At 39.9% G+C, this 19,841-nt stretch overlaps 3 protein-coding genes across 7 annotated transcripts; 1 reads left to right on the top strand and 2 right to left on the bottom strand.

Annotated features, from left to right (window-relative positions):
* Window positions 1-3,233: 3,233 nt before the first annotated feature.
* Window positions 3,234-8,267, bottom strand: LOC134862503 (protein C19orf12 homolog). Its single transcript, XM_063880467.1, has 3 exons — window positions 8,166-8,267; window positions 5,191-5,370; window positions 3,234-3,932 (listed from the first exon to the last, which is right to left on the bottom strand). The coding sequence occupies exons 2-3, from the start codon at window positions 5,348-5,350 to the stop codon at window positions 3,667-3,669; spliced, it is 426 nt and encodes a 141-aa protein (XP_063736537.1). The 5' UTR covers window positions 5,351-5,370; window positions 8,166-8,267; the 3' UTR covers window positions 3,234-3,666.
* A 556-nt stretch (window positions 8,268-8,823) lies between these two features.
* On the top strand, window positions 8,824-14,025 carry si:ch211-260e23.9 (uncharacterized protein LOC555795 homolog). Of its 4 annotated transcripts, XM_063881331.1 has the most exons (6): window positions 8,824-9,393; window positions 10,058-10,105; window positions 11,219-11,278; window positions 11,575-11,715; window positions 11,823-11,970; window positions 12,849-14,025. In XM_063881331.1, exons 4-6 carry the CDS (start codon window positions 11,595-11,597, stop codon window positions 13,063-13,065), a joined length of 486 nt encoding a protein of 161 aa, XP_063737401.1. In that variant the 5' UTR covers window positions 8,824-9,393; window positions 10,058-10,105; window positions 11,219-11,278; window positions 11,575-11,594; the 3' UTR covers window positions 13,066-14,025. The 4 variants fall into 4 exon arrangements, with proteins under 4 accessions (XP_063737401.1, XP_063737402.1, XP_063737399.1 ...); XM_063881332.1 differs by lacking the exon at window positions 10,058-10,105; XM_063881329.1 differs by lacking the exon at window positions 11,219-11,278 and having other exon boundaries at window positions 8,825-9,393.
* On the bottom strand, window positions 13,308-19,836 carry zgc:162297 (uncharacterized protein LOC555865 homolog). 2 transcript variants are annotated; one of them, XM_063881327.1, is made up of 6 exons: window positions 19,712-19,836; window positions 18,830-18,912; window positions 18,563-18,743; window positions 17,703-17,853; window positions 16,963-17,090; window positions 13,308-14,267 (listed from the first exon to the last, which is right to left on the bottom strand). In XM_063881327.1, exons 2-6 carry the CDS (start codon window positions 18,893-18,895, stop codon window positions 14,077-14,079), a joined length of 717 nt encoding a protein of 238 aa, XP_063737397.1. In that variant the 5' UTR covers window positions 18,896-18,912; window positions 19,712-19,836; the 3' UTR covers window positions 13,308-14,076. The 2 variants fall into 2 exon arrangements, with proteins under 2 accessions (XP_063737397.1, XP_063737396.1); XM_063881326.1 differs by having other exon boundaries at window positions 13,315-14,267; window positions 19,244-19,834.
* Window positions 19,837-19,841: the final 5 nt, after the last annotated feature.

Below are 19,841 nucleotides of genomic sequence, written 5' to 3'. Positions count from 1 at the left end.
TTCAAACATACATTGCTTGTTTGTTAAATTAACAGTATTATTACACAGTACAGTGGAAACTTTTATGACTCGGTTTATATGGAAGTCTTGGGACAGAATCATTCGTATTAATGCAGTTTCAATATTTTTCCTCATTTTTAATGAAGTAATCCGTTTCACAGTACAGTTTCTTAATTTGCAAAGTAAACTGAAAGTTGTTTAAAAGAATCCGTAAAAAGCAAAGCTTCCTCTATGTCTATATTTCCAAATATGGTATTCATTTTTGGTATTCATTTTCATTGCTATGCTGACGATACACAGCTATATGTACCTGTAAAGCCAAATGACCTTTCCCAGCTCTTAAATTTAGAGGCATGTCGATCAGAAATAACAAATTGGATGGATATGAACTTTTTGCTGTTAAATTCTGATAAATCAGAGTTATAAGTTGTTAGACCTGCAAAATATGAGCATCAGTTTGAGAACCTGAGTGTCAATATTGATGACTGTGTTATCTCTGAAAGCTCGACTGTCAAAAACCTTGGAGTGATTTTTGATTCCCGTCCGACATTCCGGTCTCATATCAAGGCTATTACCAGGACAGCATTTTTCCATCTTAAGTAATATTGCCAAAATTCGACCTATTTTATCACTGCGTGATGCTGAAACCTTAGTCCATGCGTTTGTATCTTCCAGACTTGATTATTGTAATGTCCTTTTCTCTGGTCTTCCTCGCTGTTCTACTAGAAGTCTGCAGCTTGCTCAGAATTCTGCGGCCAGAATCTTGACAAAAACCAGAACATTTGACCATATAACACCTATTCTGGCCTCTCTTCACTGGCTCCCTAAAGCTCATTTTAAAGTTCTTCTCTTAACTTATAAGGCCTTGCATGGACTTGCACCCCTTACTTATCTGAGCTGATTACACTGTATAGACCGGCACGCCCTCTTCGCTCTCTCAATGCTGGTCTCCTGGTCATTCCACCAGTTAACTAAGAATCAGTTGGCTTCAGAGCATTGCCTACCGTGCCCCTTATCTCTGGAAGAGCCTTCCATTAAACGTTAAAGAAGCACGGTCAGTTGAGATCTTTAAATCAAGACTGAAAACCTACCTTTATTCATTACATTACTGCCTTCCCTAAAATTCAGCCTGGCTTATCACCTTTTATTTAACATTGATGTTTTTAATGTGGTTGTTTCTCTTTTAATTGTTATACTTGTAAATTGATTGATTGCTGTATGTTCTGTATTAACTGTAAAGTGTATTGGGACCATGCTTCATGATGATTCTGCACTTTGAACACAAATTGATTGAAAAACTTTGATTGATAGATTTCAGCTATATAGGCTTAGATTGTCCGGGGACACCTTACTTCTTTCTTCCCTCTCTCTGTACCTGTCTACCCTCATGTTCCAAATAACCCACCTTCCCCAAAATGTATTTTTGGTGTCTGTCTATGCCGAGATCCTCAGGGCTGTGACTGAGGCTGTGGTCCTGAGCCCTTGATCCAGAGTCTGGCCGTTCCTGTTGCTGTGGTCCTGATGCCCACCTTACTACTTCTTTGATGGCTGCCATAGGAATGCTGACATCCACCTGGACCCATCGTCTTCTTAGTTATACACATACATTCTCCAGCATTTTGGACTACCTATGTAGCAAATGTATTATCTCTTTAATTTAAACACGACATCTATTGCACTTCTGTCTGTCCTGGGAGAGGGATCGCTCCTCGGTTGCTCTTCCCGAGGTTTCTGCCATTTCCCCCCCGTAACTCTGGGGTTCTATAGGAAGTTTTTCCTTGTACGATGTGAGGGTCCAAGGACGTGTCGTATTCCTATTCTGTAAAGTCCACTGAGACAAATGTAAACTTTGTGATATTGGGGTATATAAATAAACTTTGATTGACATAGTCATATAATGAAAACAAAAACTGTCAAAAAGATTTTGAAAAAGTAATGTGCATGATTATAAATAAAGGGAAAATGCTTATAATTATCTGCATCATCACTATAAGTGGTGTCCACTATATATTCAAGATAACGTGACTCACAATTACATTTATTATTAGTTTAATACTATACTGCAGACTCTAATGTAAACTTCACTGCTGACCTGAGCAGGTAGACAGATGTTTCTTTGGAAGATTCAAAGACAGCTGCAGCGGTTTCACTCCCCATCCCTCACCTGTGTTTTAGAGAAGCGCTGACGGGGAAAGAGACAGAACGTTGTCACCTCACCATCATGGATATTTCTGTCACAATTTTATAGTTTGTGTTAATAGTAACACGTTGAAATATTAAAGAGGACATATTCGGCTTATTTTCATCTTCATATTAGTATTGCTTGCCTCTACTGGGACATGTCTCCATGCCTTAATTTTCAAAAAGCTCTTTACTTTTCTCATACTGCCTGTGCTGCAGCACCTCTTTTCACCCTCTGTCTGAAACCAGAGCCCAGTCTGCTCTGATTGGTTAGCTGGCCGGCTCTGTTGTGATTGCTCAACCACTTAAAGATGTTCCGCCCATTAGCCTATCACGTACAATGTGTTAGAGCCCTAGTGTTATACAGTGATGTCACTATTTTCAGGAAGTAAACAAAGGAGTCCAATGGAGGCGTTTCAGGCAGGGTGGAGAGAAACTCCCTCTGGAGGGAATACAGGGATTTTAGACTTAGCAGACCAAACACCTATATAAAACACCACAGGAAAGGGAAACCTGCCAAAACATGACAGCGCCTCTTTTATACTTTTGTAACTTGGATTTATATTTGTGAATTATTTTAGTTGCAAGCAGCAACGGTTTAGGGAGTGTGAACTGACAGAATGGGGGCCCTGACCTTACCATCATCATTCATAATGACATAGAGATGAGTATCTGAATACAGGACTGGACTTTCCTTGTTTGGCTCCTCGATGAGTCAGAGTCATTTTGCAATGCAAATATTAAACAAGATGTCAGGTTTTTTTCCTCTTCATGCAGTGCAAGTAATATCTAACATTACCACAGGAAATCATCTAAAAACACTAGACCTATACATTTTAGTTTTAATTTGTGTACTAACATTAACGAATGCTAACATTTAACCGAGCGGTAACAATTGGTTTCATTTGGCATCCTGTTATAATGTGTCACCTTTAAAGGGACTGTACTTAAATAGCGTCTGGTATTTCCTCATTGTTGCAGTTCTTATGCAGAGACGTTTTTCAAATGTTTGCTCACTTTCTGAAAACTTTAAGTATGCAAATAAACAGCCAAAAGCTTCAAAGTGTATTTTATTTGAAATTCCTGAGCCAAGGTACATTAATAACACCCTGATACAGAGAGTGGGAATAAAGAAAATGCACTTCATTTAATTCCTGAGTATATGACTCTTCAGACACACTTTTAAGAGTTTAAAAAGACTCGACTGTGTCGTACACATACATTATTTGTGCTAATGTCACTAAATGTCCATTATAAGGTTTCCATGGTGACTGAACAATGGTGTGTTCCTGTTAGGCAGCAGAAGATGAAGTACTCAGAACTTTACATGAGCTAGTAAAGATATCACTCCAAAGATAACAAAAGGTAAGTGTTTCATTTGGCACGGTCACGAAAGAGAACATCCAGGATTCAAACGTGTCAGCGAAGTACAAACAGATGAAACTGTCTCTGGTGGCCGTCCTGAGAGTCCAGCTGTAGCGGGACTCAGTCCTTATAGCGCACCTCCGCTCTGAGTTCCTTAGTGACATAGCTCAGCAGCGCCGCGGTGACCTGCTGCTGCAGAGTGACGTTGCCCATCACCAAGGAAACGAGCTGGGCCGCGTCCATCCAGTCCATGTTGTCCAGGACGGACACAATATCATCGTAGAGCTTCTGTCTCTGGGCGGCGGGCAACTCCATCAGGATCTGAGGCAGGGGCCGGAACTGACCGCTGGTCAGCCAGCTGCCCAGCAGACCCCCCACTGCACCACCTGCCACACACAATAAAGGATGATCTTATCTTAAGACCCATCAATAGCTGGAGGCAGGATGTATTCATGGAGTGTGACGTACAACAGCTTTAAGACAACAGAGAAGTAAGCATTAAGCATTATTTGTCTTTTTAAAGTCATTTTCTGTCGCTTTTGAGTGGTTTTGTGTCTCTTTGTAGTCCCTGTTTGTCTCTGCAGTAAGTTTGTGTCTCTTTGTAGTCCCTGTTTGTCTCTGCAGTAAGTTTGTGTCTCTTTGTAGTCCCTGTTTGTCTCTGCAGTAAGTTTGTGTCTCTTTGTAGTCCCTGTTTGTCTCTGCAGTAAGTTTGTGTCTCTTTGTAGTCCCTGTTTGTCTCTTTGTAACTGTTTTGTGTCTTTAGTCATGTTGAGTCTATTTACAGTTATTTCATTTTGTGTCTCTAAAGTGGTTTTGTGTCTCTTTGTAGTTATTTTCCTTCTCTCTGTCCTTACGTGTCCCCTTGTTGTAAGTTTGTGTCTAGTTATTTTGTGTCTTTGAGTAACTGTTTTTTGTAGTCATTTTGTGTCTCCCACATTTTTGGTGTCTCTTCGTAGTAAGCGCATGTCACTAACTAGTTGTTTTGTGTCTCCTGGTAGTACTTTTGTACCACTTTGTGGTCATATTGTGTCTTGTATGTCTCTTAGTGGTTGTTTTGTATATCTTTATTTTACATTTGTGACTTTTTATTGTAATTTAGTCTCTTGTAGTCATTAAGTGTCTCTGCAGTGCTTTTGTTTCTCTTTGTGGTCATTGTGTGTCTCTTTATAGCACTTGTATTTCACTATGTAGTTGTTCTGTGTGCTTTTTTGGTATTTTCGTGTTCAATTTGTGTTTTGCTGTAGTCATTTTGTGCTTCAGTTAGTTTTTCTGTTTGGATGTTTTGCTTCTTTTCTTCGTCAGTGACATTCTCGTTGCAGCTCTTTATTGTTGATGTAGTTTCTTTTAGTCTCGTTTTGTCACTTGTGGGCTGTGGGCTATAGTCTATTGTTTTTACGCAACTTTGAGTGACATTCTGTAGATGGGGGCCTTGGGGGGCCCTGACAGTTGGGGACCACGGGCCTATGTCGAGTAGACCCCTTTCTAAACCCCATCCATGTATGGAAACCCCACCTCACAATCTTGAAACCCCCTGGCAGGATGGGCTACATTTGATCAGGCCGATGTACTCTTCACATCAGACACGGGTCAGTTTCACAGACTGTAATTATGGTCAGTATTAGGGTTCACTTTTTTTATTCTTACCAACAGCGATCCCTGGAGGTCCACCAAGCATCCCGCCTACAAACGCCATTCCTCCTGCCGCCAGCGCTCCTTTGGTGGAGTTTTTCACTGCCACCTTGATCTGATCGTGAGCGGATATTTCACAGCACAGACGCATGACATCATCTATCCGTGGAGCCATCCCTGCGCTGAGACACTGACCTGAGAGCAGAGAGGACAGTCAACAATTCTTAGGTATCTTCACTGAAACAGCAGGAACACCTTCAAGCCTTCATTAGAGGTAGACAAACCTTTTCCCTTCAATTGAAGCACATTATTTATTTGGAGTATTCTCAGAGATTAAACGTGTTTCGGATCCAGCATTTGCCTAACCTAATGTAGTTGGTCAAATCACGTTTGAAAACTAGGAAAAAACGTGTAGCGTCGAGCAGATATTTTAATATTATAGCTTCTTTGGTGGGTCTCATCAGCCACAACGATGACACTAACTACAGGAAGGAAGTGAACCAGCTGGCCCGTTGTTGCCAAGATAACAATCTCTTCCTCAATGTGGGGAAAACAAAGGAGACTGTTGTTGACTTCAGGAGAACCCACTCCCAACCCCCCCTCCCTCTGACCATCAATGGTGCTGCTGTGGAGCAGGTGAGCAGCACCAAATTCCTGGGTGTGACCATCACAGACGACCTCACCTGGAACAACAACACCACTGCACTGGCAAAGAAGGCCCAGCAACGCCTCTACTTCATCAGGAAGCTCAAGCGAGCAGGAGCCCCCCCCCGTCATGCTCTCATTCTACCGAGGCGCCACTGAGAGCATCCTCAGCAGCTGCATCACGCTGTGGTTTGGAAGCTGCACCGCCTCCAACCGCAAGAGCCTGCAGCGCATCGTGAACTCTGCCCAGAGGATCATCGGGGTCTCACTCCCTACACTACAGGACATCTACAGCACCCGACTCACCCGCAAAGCACTCGGCATTGTGGGGGACCCCACCCACCCAGGGGACCCCACCCACCCATCCAACAACCTCTTCAGCCTCCGCTCGAGCTCCACCAGGCTGAGGAACAGCTTCTCCCACCAGGCAGTCAGGATGCTGAACTCTCTCCCTCCCTCCTTCTCTCCTCTCACTCTCTCCCTCCCTACCCCTCTCTCCCTCTCTGTCTCTCTCTCTCTCTCCTCTCCCTACCTCTCTCCTCTCGCTCCCCCTCTCTCCTCTCCCTACCTCTCTCCTCTCGCTCCCCCTCTCTCCGTCCCTCCCTCTCTCTCCCCCCTCCCTCTCTCTCCCCCTCTCTCATCTCCCTCTGCCCTCTTTCCTATCTCTCCCCTGACCTCTCCACCCTCCGTCCCACCCACCTTTCCCCACAGCCTCAATGGGAATGTACCAGGACATTAATCCCCCTCCCTCACACACCCGTCCCTCATCCAGCACCAGTCACTTTCTATTCTCCGCTGCTACTGAAAATCTACTTTGCACAAAGTATTTTTTGCACTAAAGAACTACTTGCACTACCGTCAAACTGTGTTGATTGTGTCTAACATATGTATATATTACTTAGTTTTTTTTGTATACCCCTTTATCTAGGCCCTTAGGCTACTCCCCCTTTTTTTTCTAAGCTCTTATGTTATATGTTCTTGTTTATATTTGCACTGTGGGACTGCCAAAAAACGGTATTTCAATTTGGAAACTTTGACAATAAAGTGGACTTTGACTTCCTCTACCGACTCTCTTATTGTCACAAGGAGATTTCCTCAGGCAATGAAGCAGCATAACTAGAACTGCGATGAATACAAACTGAATCAGGTTAAACAGGCAAATCAGTTCATGAAATGTAGCCACAGGAACAATTACAAAGAGCACTTTCAGTACAACCTGCAATAAAACTCTCATTTATTTACATTTACTTAAAATGACTTGTGTTATTTTTCGATCAATATTTCAAGATCAATATTTTTTACAAAAAGTCCTTTACCAAGCATGGCCACAAAAACACATTTTCACATTGAACTTCAGAGGTGCAAACTCTAGTGGCAAATTTGCAATTTAACAAATGACTGAACACAACTCTTTGGGTTTTAAATACTTGGCCAGTTTGTAAATCAGGATTAATAAGGAATCAAGCTTGCCATTACGACTCCAAGATTTTAAAATCTTCTTTTAATAAAAAATATACCTTCAGATAAAGAAAGACAGACCCTCTCAGTTAGGCTAACGCAGTCAGATTTTAGATCCCTGTAGATGCTATTGATCAAAGTCATTATAGAACCCCTCAGAGTGATGTGGGAGTACACAGATACAAGTACTGTATCTCTAGAACTGGAAAGGGGACAAAGCAAGAACAAAGCAAAGATACATCAGAATAAATTTGGTTTCACTTTTACTTTTAAATTCAAATTAGCCTAAAAATCATAAAACACAACACTTAAATAACGTATACATTTGTATACGTTATATGTCTATGCCTTTTAGAACTGACTCCCAAAATAATGTTTTATTGAAAAGTATCTTACATTTTATTAGATGTATGTAGGGTATAGTACATTTGCTATAACAGTATGGGTGCAAAAATGCAAAAATGTGTAAAAAGATGACCGACTGCAGACCGTGCTCTTACAGGCTGGGTATTAATGATCATTATTTCATTATTTCATTATGTCTTTTAAACAACCCGCTTTCTGAGTGGAATTGTGTTTGCTTGGGGTTTGTTAGTGAAGTGTTTGTTAGTTAGTCGAGTTCACTGCTATACATTAGGTACATATAAACTGATTTTATTTAAATAAATGGGCACAATGAGCAATAAGCTATAACGTTGTTTTTACGTATACAATGACAGTAGATAGGATCAGAACAGTTTTTTAAATACCAGTACCACACAAGCCGCGTTTGGTTTCTATTTTAAAACCGAATAAAATAAGACTCCAAAGACCTAGGGATTCAAAGCACAGGAAAAAGATAGAAGACAACCAACTTCTATCAATAGTTCTATAATTGTTTCATTTACCTTCAGTCCTGTCCGGGACATATACAGTTTGGGTAAAAGTCGAAGTTTTAACTCTTCGCGTGCAGTCTGCGCATACTCCCTGCACTGCGATCCTCTTCCGGCTTTCAGAGAATCAGAGAGTAAATAACAGCTAATCGAGACAAGACAGTTATCTTCAACTACAGCAATTCTTACCAGTCTGTTGTTTATTTGCTGTGATATAAATGTGAATGAATATATATCGCTGAAACTTGAAACATTATGTGTCTATACTGATAGAGTACTTCCCTATCATTTAAAAAGGTACATATGAGTTAGAAAAGGAAAATGAAGACTTTAGTTGTTCAGCCCAGACTGAGTTCATTCATTTTTTGATTTGGAGAAACATTGGAATCCCAAATGCCATTAAAACACCATAGCTGCTGGCATTCTGTCATAAACATCATGTTTCACCAAGTCTTTGTCGGAGGGTTTTGTGCTTTAATATTTAACTTCAGGTGTCACTTCTGTAAAAACAGCTTGCCTTAAAATAACAACGTCTTGCACATGCGCACTACACAAAACAATATAGTGGATTAATTTGGGAGGTGAATTATCTCGAACAGAAGTAGGATAGTGTCTCTGATAAAAACACCACATTTGAACAAGTAAAATAACATGTGTAGTCTCGCTTAGCCTCCAAATCTCCAATCTCCAAAACGCGGTTTATTAACGCTACTAGACCATAGCTAGTTTATTGCGACTTTTACCATAGTACGTTCGCTATGTCCTGATATTTTAACCAGTTTTCACTTAAGAGTTATCCGCTTTGCTTGTTTTGCCTTTCACGTGCAGCTGCTGCCTACAGTAAGCACGAGTGGAGCTACGGGGATGGCTGTAACAGCACGGTCCTATTTTTACAGCATAACGTAGTTTTTGTACGTTATGTTTTTTACAAACTCATTTGCTGTTCCCTTCTGATAGCTTGAGAATGTGGAGAAATATGAAAAGCAAAACGCAATATTTCAGTCAACATTAGCCTTTCACTTGTCACATCAGGGGTTGTTTTGTTTTGTGGACATGTGACGCAATGAACGACGCACAAATGTCCCGCCTCCGGGGGGCGCGGTTTGGTGACGTTTCAGGAGACAGGGAGGACTCTCCGGAAAACAACTTTGAGATCAAAACAATCTGAAGAACAAGCAACACAGAAGGAACTTTTCGGTATAACGGCCACACCCGAGGAATAACATTGTATTTATTCAATCAGGTGAGTCATGATGTAAATATCTATGCAGCACTGTGAAATACTGGCCTGTTTCAAGCCTTGGATGTCATTTGTCTTTTGTTCTCGAAGTGCAATCCTCGGTAGTAATATGTCTTTGGTTTGTAATGCATGTCATCGTTGAATTTCCGACTCCAATAACCCACTCAATGCTATTATATTGAGAAATAAAACAGCGTCGATGTTCGAGCATGTAATCAGCTGTTCGTCCTGTATATATCAGGTTAGAATAGACCTGCCAGACAGGGATTATGTGTGTGTTTATAGGGAGGGGTCTTGTTACATTAGATTCCGGGCAAACACTGAAGGAAGGCATCCAGATACTAGGATGAAAACGGGTCTGTTTATGGATCTATGTTTGTCTTGAATGATGATAGCAGACATGTAATAATACTTGTGATATAGTAGTATATCTAGGTGATTTATAGCCAGTATACATTTCATTTATACCTGTGATGATAGTTTCAACAGATAAGGAAATGTAGATGTCGGTATTTTATGCGAACAGCAATACTTTACTACTGTACCTTCATTTAAGATTCTGCATGGGATACTAATATCCTTACTTTTTTGGCAACTTTTACTCATTATTTGCATAACATTTATTTTTATTATTACTATTTAATAAGCATGTTCTATTTTCCCTAAGGAGGACATGGCGACCTCCAACAGGGGACTTAGTTAACAAACATGCAGTGTAAGCATACACTGATTCACATTACACTACATTAATGTAAAACAGGAGAAACTGTTTTTTTTCTGTATATTTTTAGAATGTTACCCCTTACATGTAGTGTTTTTGAGTACCTTGAAAATTAAATGTATTATTATAACTGTTTTGCCTAAGAAGGACAGGGGACTGATAAACAAACACGCAGTGTACATATACACTACCATACTGTACAGGTTCATCTGTTTGGGACAAAAGGTCAGCCAGCTGCAATCTGAGGTCACACCTACAATTTCTGTACATGGGAGGAGTTTAAAGCAGTGTCACAGATTATATTATATTTTTGAAATCAGTAAAATTCCAGCCTCTAGCAACATCCTGTTCCCTCAGCTGTTACATATTTGACTCGTGAGTCCGCTCATGAAGCGTAGCAGCTCAGGATTCAGGTTACTGAGCAATGGAAACAGTTGTTGATTCAGAGCAGCAGTTAGGTGGTCATGGGAGAAGATCTTTGGGGTTTTTATTAGCACAGCCTCAAGGGGGAGCCACTTGCTTTGATCGTGTGGAAATAGATCCAGGCAGAGAGCAGGTTCAGGTGGAAGAGGATTAAAGGAATACTTCACCCACAAAATGACAATTTGTATATCAATTACCCTCCCAGTTTCATCTTGAATTCTAGAAGAAAACTTAGTTTTTCTCACATGCCTCCACAAATACAAAGAATCCAAACACAATTAATGAGTTGACGCTAATGGAACCTGCGTTTAATAACAGGAAAACTATATCAAAACATCCGATTACAAACACACAACTCAGGCAGGTATAAGCCACATCTCATTTACCTAGTTGTATGCTCACTACTTCCCAAAGAGATGCATTTTAATAAAGCCTTACTATTTGATATACTTTAATTGACTACATACCTGGGCAAGTGCGAGAGTGTTTATGCGATAATGTTGTTAAATTTAAGATTTTAATTCAAATGCATACATATCGGAGGCAGTCAGCATACGACTAGATGTATTAGTGTTGGATTATAATGCACAAGTTGTGTAGGGTTCATAAACATGAGACATTTTGATATAGTCTTGCTGCAGTGAAGCGTGGCCTACATTGAACCTTTTTTTTGTTTTCTTTCAGCATAAAGTCATGTGAGAAATCATGTTTATGTACCAGGGATTCAAGGAGGGCGAGATATTGGTGGGGTTCAGTATTATTTTAGTACAATGTGCACATTTTAAACACCTTGAAAAATGTTTTTTATACAGTTTTTTTATTTTCATTGGACATTTTTGCTTTAACTTATTTATTCTATTTAATTTGGTCTTTTTAAAAGCAATTTTTACACTTTTTTTTTTTTCTAATTGAGGATTCTGAACTCAGCACCCGCTACCGCTTAAAAATCAGAGTCATTTTATGACGCCAGCTGATCAGATCCTCTCTACTTTGTGTCTTTTCTTCATTTTCTTGATATTCTGACTGTTGTTGATTCCCAGATTGCACCTGAGGTCTAAAGATGTTCGGAAAGATTCTGTCTCATCTGCTCTGGAACGCTGGTGAGGATTTTGAGGCAGCGGACTCCTATGAGGAGCTGATGGAGTGTGAGGAGGGAGGATGGATCATTGTTAATCTGCCAGGTAACACACACACCCTTCAGATTCAGTGTGTTAGTCACATCTATATCATTCACTCAGTGTGGGTGCAGTGCATTCTGGGATGTAAAGAGAAGATGTGCTTTTTGCAGAAAACCAGCCCCTGTCGGCCCTCCAGGCGGGCCCCCTGGAGAACCTGCTCATCGAGCACCCCAGCATGTCTGTGTACCAGATGAGATGCACGATGAGCGGAGAGGAGGAGGAGGTCGGCTCTGATGAAGATGAAGAGGACACCTCCAGGTTAGTTTACATCCAGACACACACTCGTCTTAGACACGTGTCTATTAGTTACCACACCTTGATGTCATCTTTCACTGAAACATGTGAGAGTCCCACAGTGTGTTGTTTTCATTTTAAGAACGGAGGCGGATTCCAGAAGCTAACACTGTAAAAGCTGCAGAGCTTCTTAAACCTGCATTGGGAAAATACAGAGGAGTGATTAGCAGCATTTGTTGAAGTAAATATCCTGAACGTGTTGTGCAGTGTTCGAAGCATTCTGCTGCTTTACATATGCAGTTTAAGTACTGCACTGTTAAAATACTCCATTATAAGTTCAAAGATATCAGTAAAATGTACTTTAACAATCAAAAGTAGTCATTGCGTAGTACTTTCATTGTAATATTAGTATATATTATTATAATAAAGAATTGATAATACTGACCATTTTTAGGTACTACTGAAAGCTAGTGAAGAGAAAAATACAAAAATGCAAATACTCAAGAATAAGTATTTTAAAACCATAATTAATAATTAAATTACTTGAGTAAATGGATTTATTGCAACTTCCAGATTCATCTCAAACTATCCCCTTAAGTAATGTCATTTTCCTACAATATATTTGCATATTACAATATAGAGACAGTTTCAGTAGTATTATTAACATATTAATACTGAATTGTACAGTTTAAAAAGGGTTTTAGCTGTTGAACTAAGTCCAGTGCCCGTCTATTGAAGCTCCCAGGGAGAAGATAAACACTCTGAGGGCCACGGGCAGGAAGGACTTCCTGTGGAGCATCTTGGTGGTCTTTCATTAAAGCGACTCCTGTGGTGTCATGGAGTCCTTTCATCTAATATGTCATCAACACATGCTCTAACCCTCCCCCTGTGTGTGTTTGCAGGCCGGTGGAGGTGAAGCGGCACATATCCTGGCGCCTGGCTGCCTGGGGCATCCCTCTGCCCGGCAACCTCCAGCTGCTGGCCGTGCAGAGGGCCAGCGCCCAGGCTGAGAGGAAGAAGCTGAGCCGCGGGGGCCTCCACAGGCAGAACCTCGCCAAGATGCGCTTCTCTCGCTACGGACACTTCAAGCAGCCCTGCCAGCGCCTCTGCAACTACTAAAGGTGGGGGCTTTAAGTTGCCTCCACCACAGCCCAGTTGTGCAGCACAGTGCCTTGACTCTGACTTACTCAGGTTTTCAAATCATCATTTCACCTCACACAGATCATTTAGCATGAAGCAAAGCAGGTCAGACTCCCCACTTCCTGTTAGGTTTTATTTAAGTGTCATTAAAGGCAGCCTGCACTGCAGCTGAAGCAGCTGAGAACAATAATTGTTGATATCATGAATAAGTCGGTCAGGCTGGAGAGCATGAGTTTAGACTTTCCCTCCTTTCTTTATTCATACTGTAACCTACTGTATGCTGTAATTTTTATATGGAGGGTATAGTGAGAGGCGTGCATTGTCTGTGTCTGTTTGAGGGTGTGTTTATTATTTGTTATCAGTTTATGTATTTTTATATCTTAGGGTGCCTTTTAAGATCTGGCTAGGAACAACAGATGGAAATTAGCATAGCAGCTAACTCTGGCTTATTTACAGCAACTTGTCTGTTAATCAATGAGCACTGTCCCTACCAACTAAATAAATAAATAGATCCATTAGATATAACCAGATGTAGGGCTTTTAGGAAGTTAAGTGTGTGTGTGTGTGTGTGTGTGTGTGTGATTCTAAAAGTTGTGTTACTGTGAGCGAGTTCACATATGAAGACTTCAAACCTGAAGAGTGGATTAGTATGGCAGGTGACTGTCTTTGGTTTTATTCAGTATGTTTTTTTTCCGGTGCCTTAGTTTTAGATGTTCTTGTAACAAGTATTGTAAAGCTTGTACCTCGCCACAGTGAGCTGTACAGTAATTATGTGGTGTGAAAAGACAAAACCATGGTTTGTGCTTTGATCGATTACCCACTATTTTCACGTTACACAAATTGTCCATTTTAGACGAGTGTAAATACAGTTGAATATTATGTTTTTCTATGCGTGTATTTCTAAAATGTACAACAAAAATTAAAGTCTTGTTTTCTTAAGCTGGGGGCTGGATGTGTTTAATGTAGCAGCAGGGACAACACAAACACCTCTCATTCTCGGAGCTCACGTATCTTTCCCATGAACCTCTTCACCTGCTCCGGGTCGATTGCGTTGGCCCAGTGGCCCCCCTCCTTGAAATGAGAACCAATGATCATCCCGTTTGCACCGATGTAGCTTTCAATGTTGTCATAGGTTACCCCAGAACCAATCAGCACCGGGATCCTCACAGACCGGGACACCTCTGCAAAAGCAAAGAAACATCTAAACAGTGGCAACTACTACAACTCTAAGAAATGCACATATTTAATGATCCATGAGAAACAAGATCAAATAAATAATCAATAGATCATGACTTATGGATCTATAAGTCATGATCTATTGATCGATTCAAAGGGTCAGTTTAGTTGTTTTGAAGTGAGTTTATGTGAGGTAGGTTTCCATATTAGGTGTTTCCTGAAGTTGATTTCTATGCTGTCTTCAAATCCACCACATCTTTGGAATCTTTTGGAAAAAAATAGTTCTTGTATTTGTAAGGGTGGGCCTATTTTTTTTAGATGTATAAAAGCAGTACATCGCTTTGCTTCAGCTGGGCAAAGACTGTCAGTTTTTCCGAATACGAATGTGACGACGCCATTTACTGCAGATAATACACTGAATATAAACAAGAACCTCATATAACCCCACTTCAACACATCCAAACTATCCCTCTAGGACACACAACAACATTTCCTCCTCACCATCACATGAATCTGAAATGTATTCTATTAATATCATCACAAACATTTACGGTCAAATGTGCTAATCTGATTTATGATTATGATGATGCTATCTTCCAAATCTGGATCCTGTCCATGAATGATAATGTTTGTGAATGTCACCCAGTGTCTGTTGCCATGGCGAGAGGAGGCTGTGGCACACCAAGTGAACTTTGGACACTTGCATGTCAGCTCCATTATCATTCTGTCTGCGTGGCACCAAGATAGAGCGTGCATGTGTGTGTGGGGGGAAAAAGATGGGATGAGTGTCCATGAAACCAATGCTGTGTGTGTTTTAAGCTTAGAGTGTTTACAGTCTTGTATGTCGTGTTGGACACTTAAATAGCAGCCCTGGTGTTGCTAATCTAAGACGGTCATGGTCCAGGTTTAGAACCCCCTGACTCTCTGCAGACACAGACGTCACGGCCTTCAGCTCCTCCTGGTCACTGATTAAGCCTCTGATGGAAGCACAATTCAAGTTTAAAATCTATATATGGTGAACACTTAATTAAAATGAAAATGAATCATCCCGAGTTCTTTTGTATTACAGGTTTTATGAAAAATATGTGTTTAAACCTGCATATGTGGCATTTTCTCATTATACAGTCATTTGAATTCCAGAAAATAAACCTGGAAAATTGTTGTAAAAGTCAGTTTTAAATTCTTGTTTCATTTTCTTGTTATACGAGGGAAAGTGTTTTTCGGTAAAAAATGTGAACATTTTTTACAATAAATGTTACATAAATCATGTCATAATTGATATAAAAACAATCCTCTGTCAACATTTTCTGAACACAAACAGATTTTAAACTGGGATATTTGCTTTATGTCAGTTCTACTAACATATTTCTGACGTATAATATGAGGGAAAGAAATATTTCAAACGTTAACAAGACACTACAGGTGAACAGAGTAAACATTCTAGCTTACAAATAGCTCTATGAAAACTTACCTTACATACACAATTACATTTTGTATTACAAACTTTTTGAAATATATATATATATATATATATATATATATTATTATTATGATATGTACAATTATATGAACAAGGACCATGCTTAAAAATACATACATCTCAAAAAGAGAAGAGATGCGAGCTAAAAGCTAATTTCCATCTGCAGGCCCTGGGCAGGTACACACAACAATCAACAAACATTTACTAGTACTGTATGATGTTTGAATATACAAATGATGCATTACTCATGCTAAATGTTGGTGAATTTAGGAGAAAACAACAGAGTTAGTATAGTAATAGTACTTCTTCAGTTGTTTTTTTATTGTATTTTTGTTATTCTAATGTGATTTTCTTGACCTTAACTTTGCCTTTATATGATGTAACTGTATCTACCAAACAGCATATCAAGTGTGTTGGCAGTGAATCACCTACCTGCCACTAATCCTTGTTCTGAAGCTATATCAGTAAAAGGTCAGCAGGCCCCCTGGCACCCTGTCTGACCCTCAGGCTGTGAGTTGGGTATCACTCCAGGACACTTACAAAATGAGTGTGATACTAAGAACACATTTTCATAGAGTTTGACCATAGACTGTTTAAATATAAAGGGTTTTGCTAAAGGTTAGGCTGACCTCTGCTGGACAGATAGGGCAATGACATACAATTACAGTCTACACTACAGCACGAAATGGTTATATTATATGGCGGAAAAAGTCAGAGAAAGTACCTAAAAACGATTATTTTGACTGATACTGAAATTTAGACACGATTCACTATATTGGAAGGATTGACCCTTTTTGCATATTTTCTCTTATTATCATTGAAAGATATATAAAATGATCATAGGGATTTTCGAATAGAATTTGTACAAGACAATTTTGCTTCTTTTTTTAAGTCTGTGGAATAATGATTTATAGGCCGGGATATCTCTGCTACTCCACAAACTTTTATTCAAAATGCTATTTGAGCATACACGGTCAAGATCATTTTGATTAACTGTGCAGCCCAAGGATAGTGGAGTTACTTGTTTTAATTGGATCCGTAGGCATTTAACATCAAATCGACTCAACGGTGCATTGACAAGATTAATGTTGAATCAATCAATTGGATGTTGATAACAGATTGTGTTTCCGCCCTGTATTGTTAACTTATAAGATGTTTAAGTGTGAGGCAGTGTCTGATAAAGCGTTGATGTGCTCCTGGTAGTCTGGAGCGTGCGGTACCTCTGAGCTCCCGCGGGTCAGCCTGATGACCTGTAGCCGCTCCTGTGATGATGAGTCCGTCTGAGAGGAAGAACTCTGCAGCACGCGCCGTCTCTTCAATGCTCACGTCTGAGGTCAGGGCATGGGAGCTGGGGAACACACACAGTGTAAATTATACAAATTGTATTTCAAAACTAATTCATATACATCACAATTATGAATTGCCACTACTTTAATTTACTATCATCCTTTATTGCTATGGTTTGTTTTTTGTTGATGAAGGGAGTTCCATTGTATAAACCTGCAGCTTTTTGACCTCTCCTGTCCCATCAGGTACATTTTGTTTGTTTGATGCAGTATAGATCAGCTCTATGTGTGTGCAGAAACATACAAAATAAAGAAAAAAATAGTGACATGTTATCCTGTACAAGTCTTAATGGCTTTCCCTTTCTGAATTAGTTTATTTTTATATACGGCCCCCTGCCAGACATTATGACAACCAATGGAAAGCTAATTATTTAAGACTACTAACAAACTGAAACACCTAAAATCTCCTGATCTGATATTTATTGTGCCAGTCATGGCACTGTTTTCTTACAGTGAGGGGGCTTGGTCAGCAGTTGGTCTTGCCCGTGTCTAAAATGTCAGCAATCTCAGAGACATTTTAAAGTAAACCACTAAAGTTGTTGCAGCTCTTTTATGCATCCAAGTGGAACTTATGGTTCTACTTATTAATAAAAATGTAGAGATGGTGGTCTCACCTGTGCTTCTTCTTGATGTCGGTAAAGATCTGAACATGCTCAGCTCCGATCTGTTTGCGGTACCTCAGTAAGTCTCCGGCGCAGGCGTTCAGGAGTCCCTCATCAGCCACGTGGGAAAACACAAACCCCTCGGCCCTGATGAAATCCAGACCTGTGAACATACGGTAACATTTTCAGAGTAAGATCCACTAACCAGCAGCGTCAAAGCAGGGGTAACAGAAATGAAGTACATTTACTCAAGTACTGTACTCAAGCACAATTTGGTCTGCTGCACATTACTTGAGTATTTCCATTTCCAGCTACTTCCCGCTGTACTTCTACTTCACCCTTATCATTTGTATGATAGTTTTATTCACTTTGAAAATACAGACACAGATAAACTATACTGAATATAATCAACATATTATTTATCATGTGTTATTTTGGGTTGAGATAAACTATATGGATCCCTTGGGCAATATATATTGTAAAATTATTTGAGTAAAATTGTCCGTCTTGATTAAAAAATTATGTTTTTTGTACTTTAATTATATCTCTATGCTAATACTTTTAATACTTTTACCTGGAATCAGTAAACTTTTTGTAAGAAAGACTTTTACTTGTAAACACGTACTGGGTTATTACTTCTTTTATAACTTTTAATTATTTGCTTACATAAAATACTAAAGGACAAGCACACAACATCCTATTTGACTGATAAACACACCTTAAATTATGAAGCCTGACCAGACCATAATCAGCTGATGTTCGGTCAGAAAATCTGTTTACACTTGATTAATGAAGCTATGTTCTAAATGCTTTAACTGCAGATGGTATCATACAGACAGCAAAACAACACTATAAAGATGTAGAGAAAGAACCTGAAGCCAGAGCGACTGCCAGGGCCTGCTGGTTAGCAGAGGACAGTATTTGCACTCCGAGCGGCAGCTGTGGACAGATGCTCCTCACAGCCGAGCACACTGCCACCATACAGGCCGTCACCTCAGGGCCCACAGAGAACGAGTAAGGGATGTCATGCATGTTCTCGATGATCACAGCATCCTGAAAAGGATTTCATAGGTAATTGTACTGGCTTACTTTAGAAGACTTTTGTGTGTTAAGAATTCACACAACGTATGATAACTTACAATTCCTGCATCGCGGTAGATTTCTGCCTCCCTGCATGCTCCTTCTGTGATTTGGGACATATTCATACAGCCCAGGGGGGTGCCTGAGAAAGACATCAAATACCGATACAATCAGTATGAGACATAACAAATTAAAGCTCCCAAGGGAACTACCTTTACCTGAATACTGCACATAGGTATACGTTTGAAATGTTTGTTGATGGAAAAACATTTCTTGTGTTTTTTAGATGCAGCTGATAGTAATGATTTGACATCCCTGAGACAACTATCCATCCATCCATTGATCTGATGTATGTGTGAGATTTGATTCACAGACAAATTACCTTTGCAACCTTTACTAAAGTCAATAAGTGGAATAGTTCTTTTACAAAAACCAAAATGTAAATTTGAAGGGTCAGATCAGTGCTGTCTTACCTGGTAAAGCTTTAACATGAATCATTCCAATAACCACAGATTTCAGTCGCCCAAAAAGGTTAAAAAACTTCATGTTGCCGTTTTTGTGGAGCAACCAGTTGAGCAGAGAGACAAATAATCTGCTTTTTGTGTTTTTAAGCATGGGGATCACGTGACTGGCCAAGGGTCAGTTTTGTTTTTGAGCAAAATCAGTGATTATAAACTGTCTTTAAAATCCATATCGAACTAGTAGTGCTTAATACTATTATTTATCGTAAACAACCCCTCCACCTGAAGTAAAAACGTATTTAGCATTGCAGAGGGTGTGTTAAAACAAAAAACTTTACGTGGATATAAAACCGAGATAGCTGGAAATGGGCGGTAGAAGCATCCGCCGGCTAACATAGTTCATTTTTCCATCTAAATAACTGATGCGCCAAGCGTGACAGCGCGAGAAAGCCATATTTGGAGTTCACGGAACACACATACCTAGTTACCTCACAACATTACGGTCGTATTTCACTTTATTTTAGGCTTAAACCGAAGCACTACGGCTTTGTTTACATCTGACAGAGTAGCCACGCGGTGCCCAGGCACTTCCTCTTTGGAATCCCCGCCC

The sequence above is a fragment of the Eleginops maclovinus genome, chromosome 4, assembly GCF_036324505.1.
Source record: "Eleginops maclovinus isolate JMC-PN-2008 ecotype Puerto Natales chromosome 4, JC_Emac_rtc_rv5, whole genome shotgun sequence".
Lineage (NCBI taxonomy): Eukaryota > Metazoa > Chordata > Actinopteri > Perciformes > Eleginopidae > Eleginops > Eleginops maclovinus.
The sequence above is the reverse complement of the archived record's forward strand: the minus strand, read 5'-3'. Positions and strand labels throughout refer to the sequence as shown.

Coding starts and splice junctions, on each gene's coding strand:
- LOC134862503 (XM_063880467.1), bottom strand. CDS start 5,350: ATGGCTCCACGGATAGATGATGTCATGCGTCTGTGCTGTGAAATATCC. Junction 3,933..5,190: donor ACCTCCAGGGATCGCTGTTG/GTAAGAATAAAA, acceptor TGTGTGTGGCAG/GTGGTGCAGTGGGGGGTCTG.
- si:ch211-260e23.9 (XM_063881332.1), top strand. CDS start 11,595: ATGTTCGGAAAGATTCTGTCTCATCTGCTCTGGAACGCTGGTGAGGAT. Junction 11,716..11,822: donor GATCATTGTTAATCTGCCAG/GTAACACACACA, acceptor TGCTTTTTGCAG/AAAACCAGCCCCTGTCGGCC. Junction 11,971..12,848: donor GATGAAGAGGACACCTCCAG/GTTAGTTTACAT, acceptor GTGTGTTTGCAG/GCCGGTGGAGGTGAAGCGGC.
- zgc:162297 (XM_063881326.1), bottom strand. CDS start 19,385: ATGCTTAAAAACACAAAAAGCAGATTATTTGTCTCTCTGCTCAACTGG. Junction 18,913..19,243: donor TCATGTTAAAGCTTTACCAG/GTAAGACAGCAC, acceptor TGTCTTTCTCAG/GCACCCCCCTGGGCTGTATG. Junction 17,091..17,702: donor GACATCAAGAAGAAGCACAG/GTGAGACCACCA, acceptor TGTGTTCCCCAG/CTCCCATGCCCTGACCTCAG.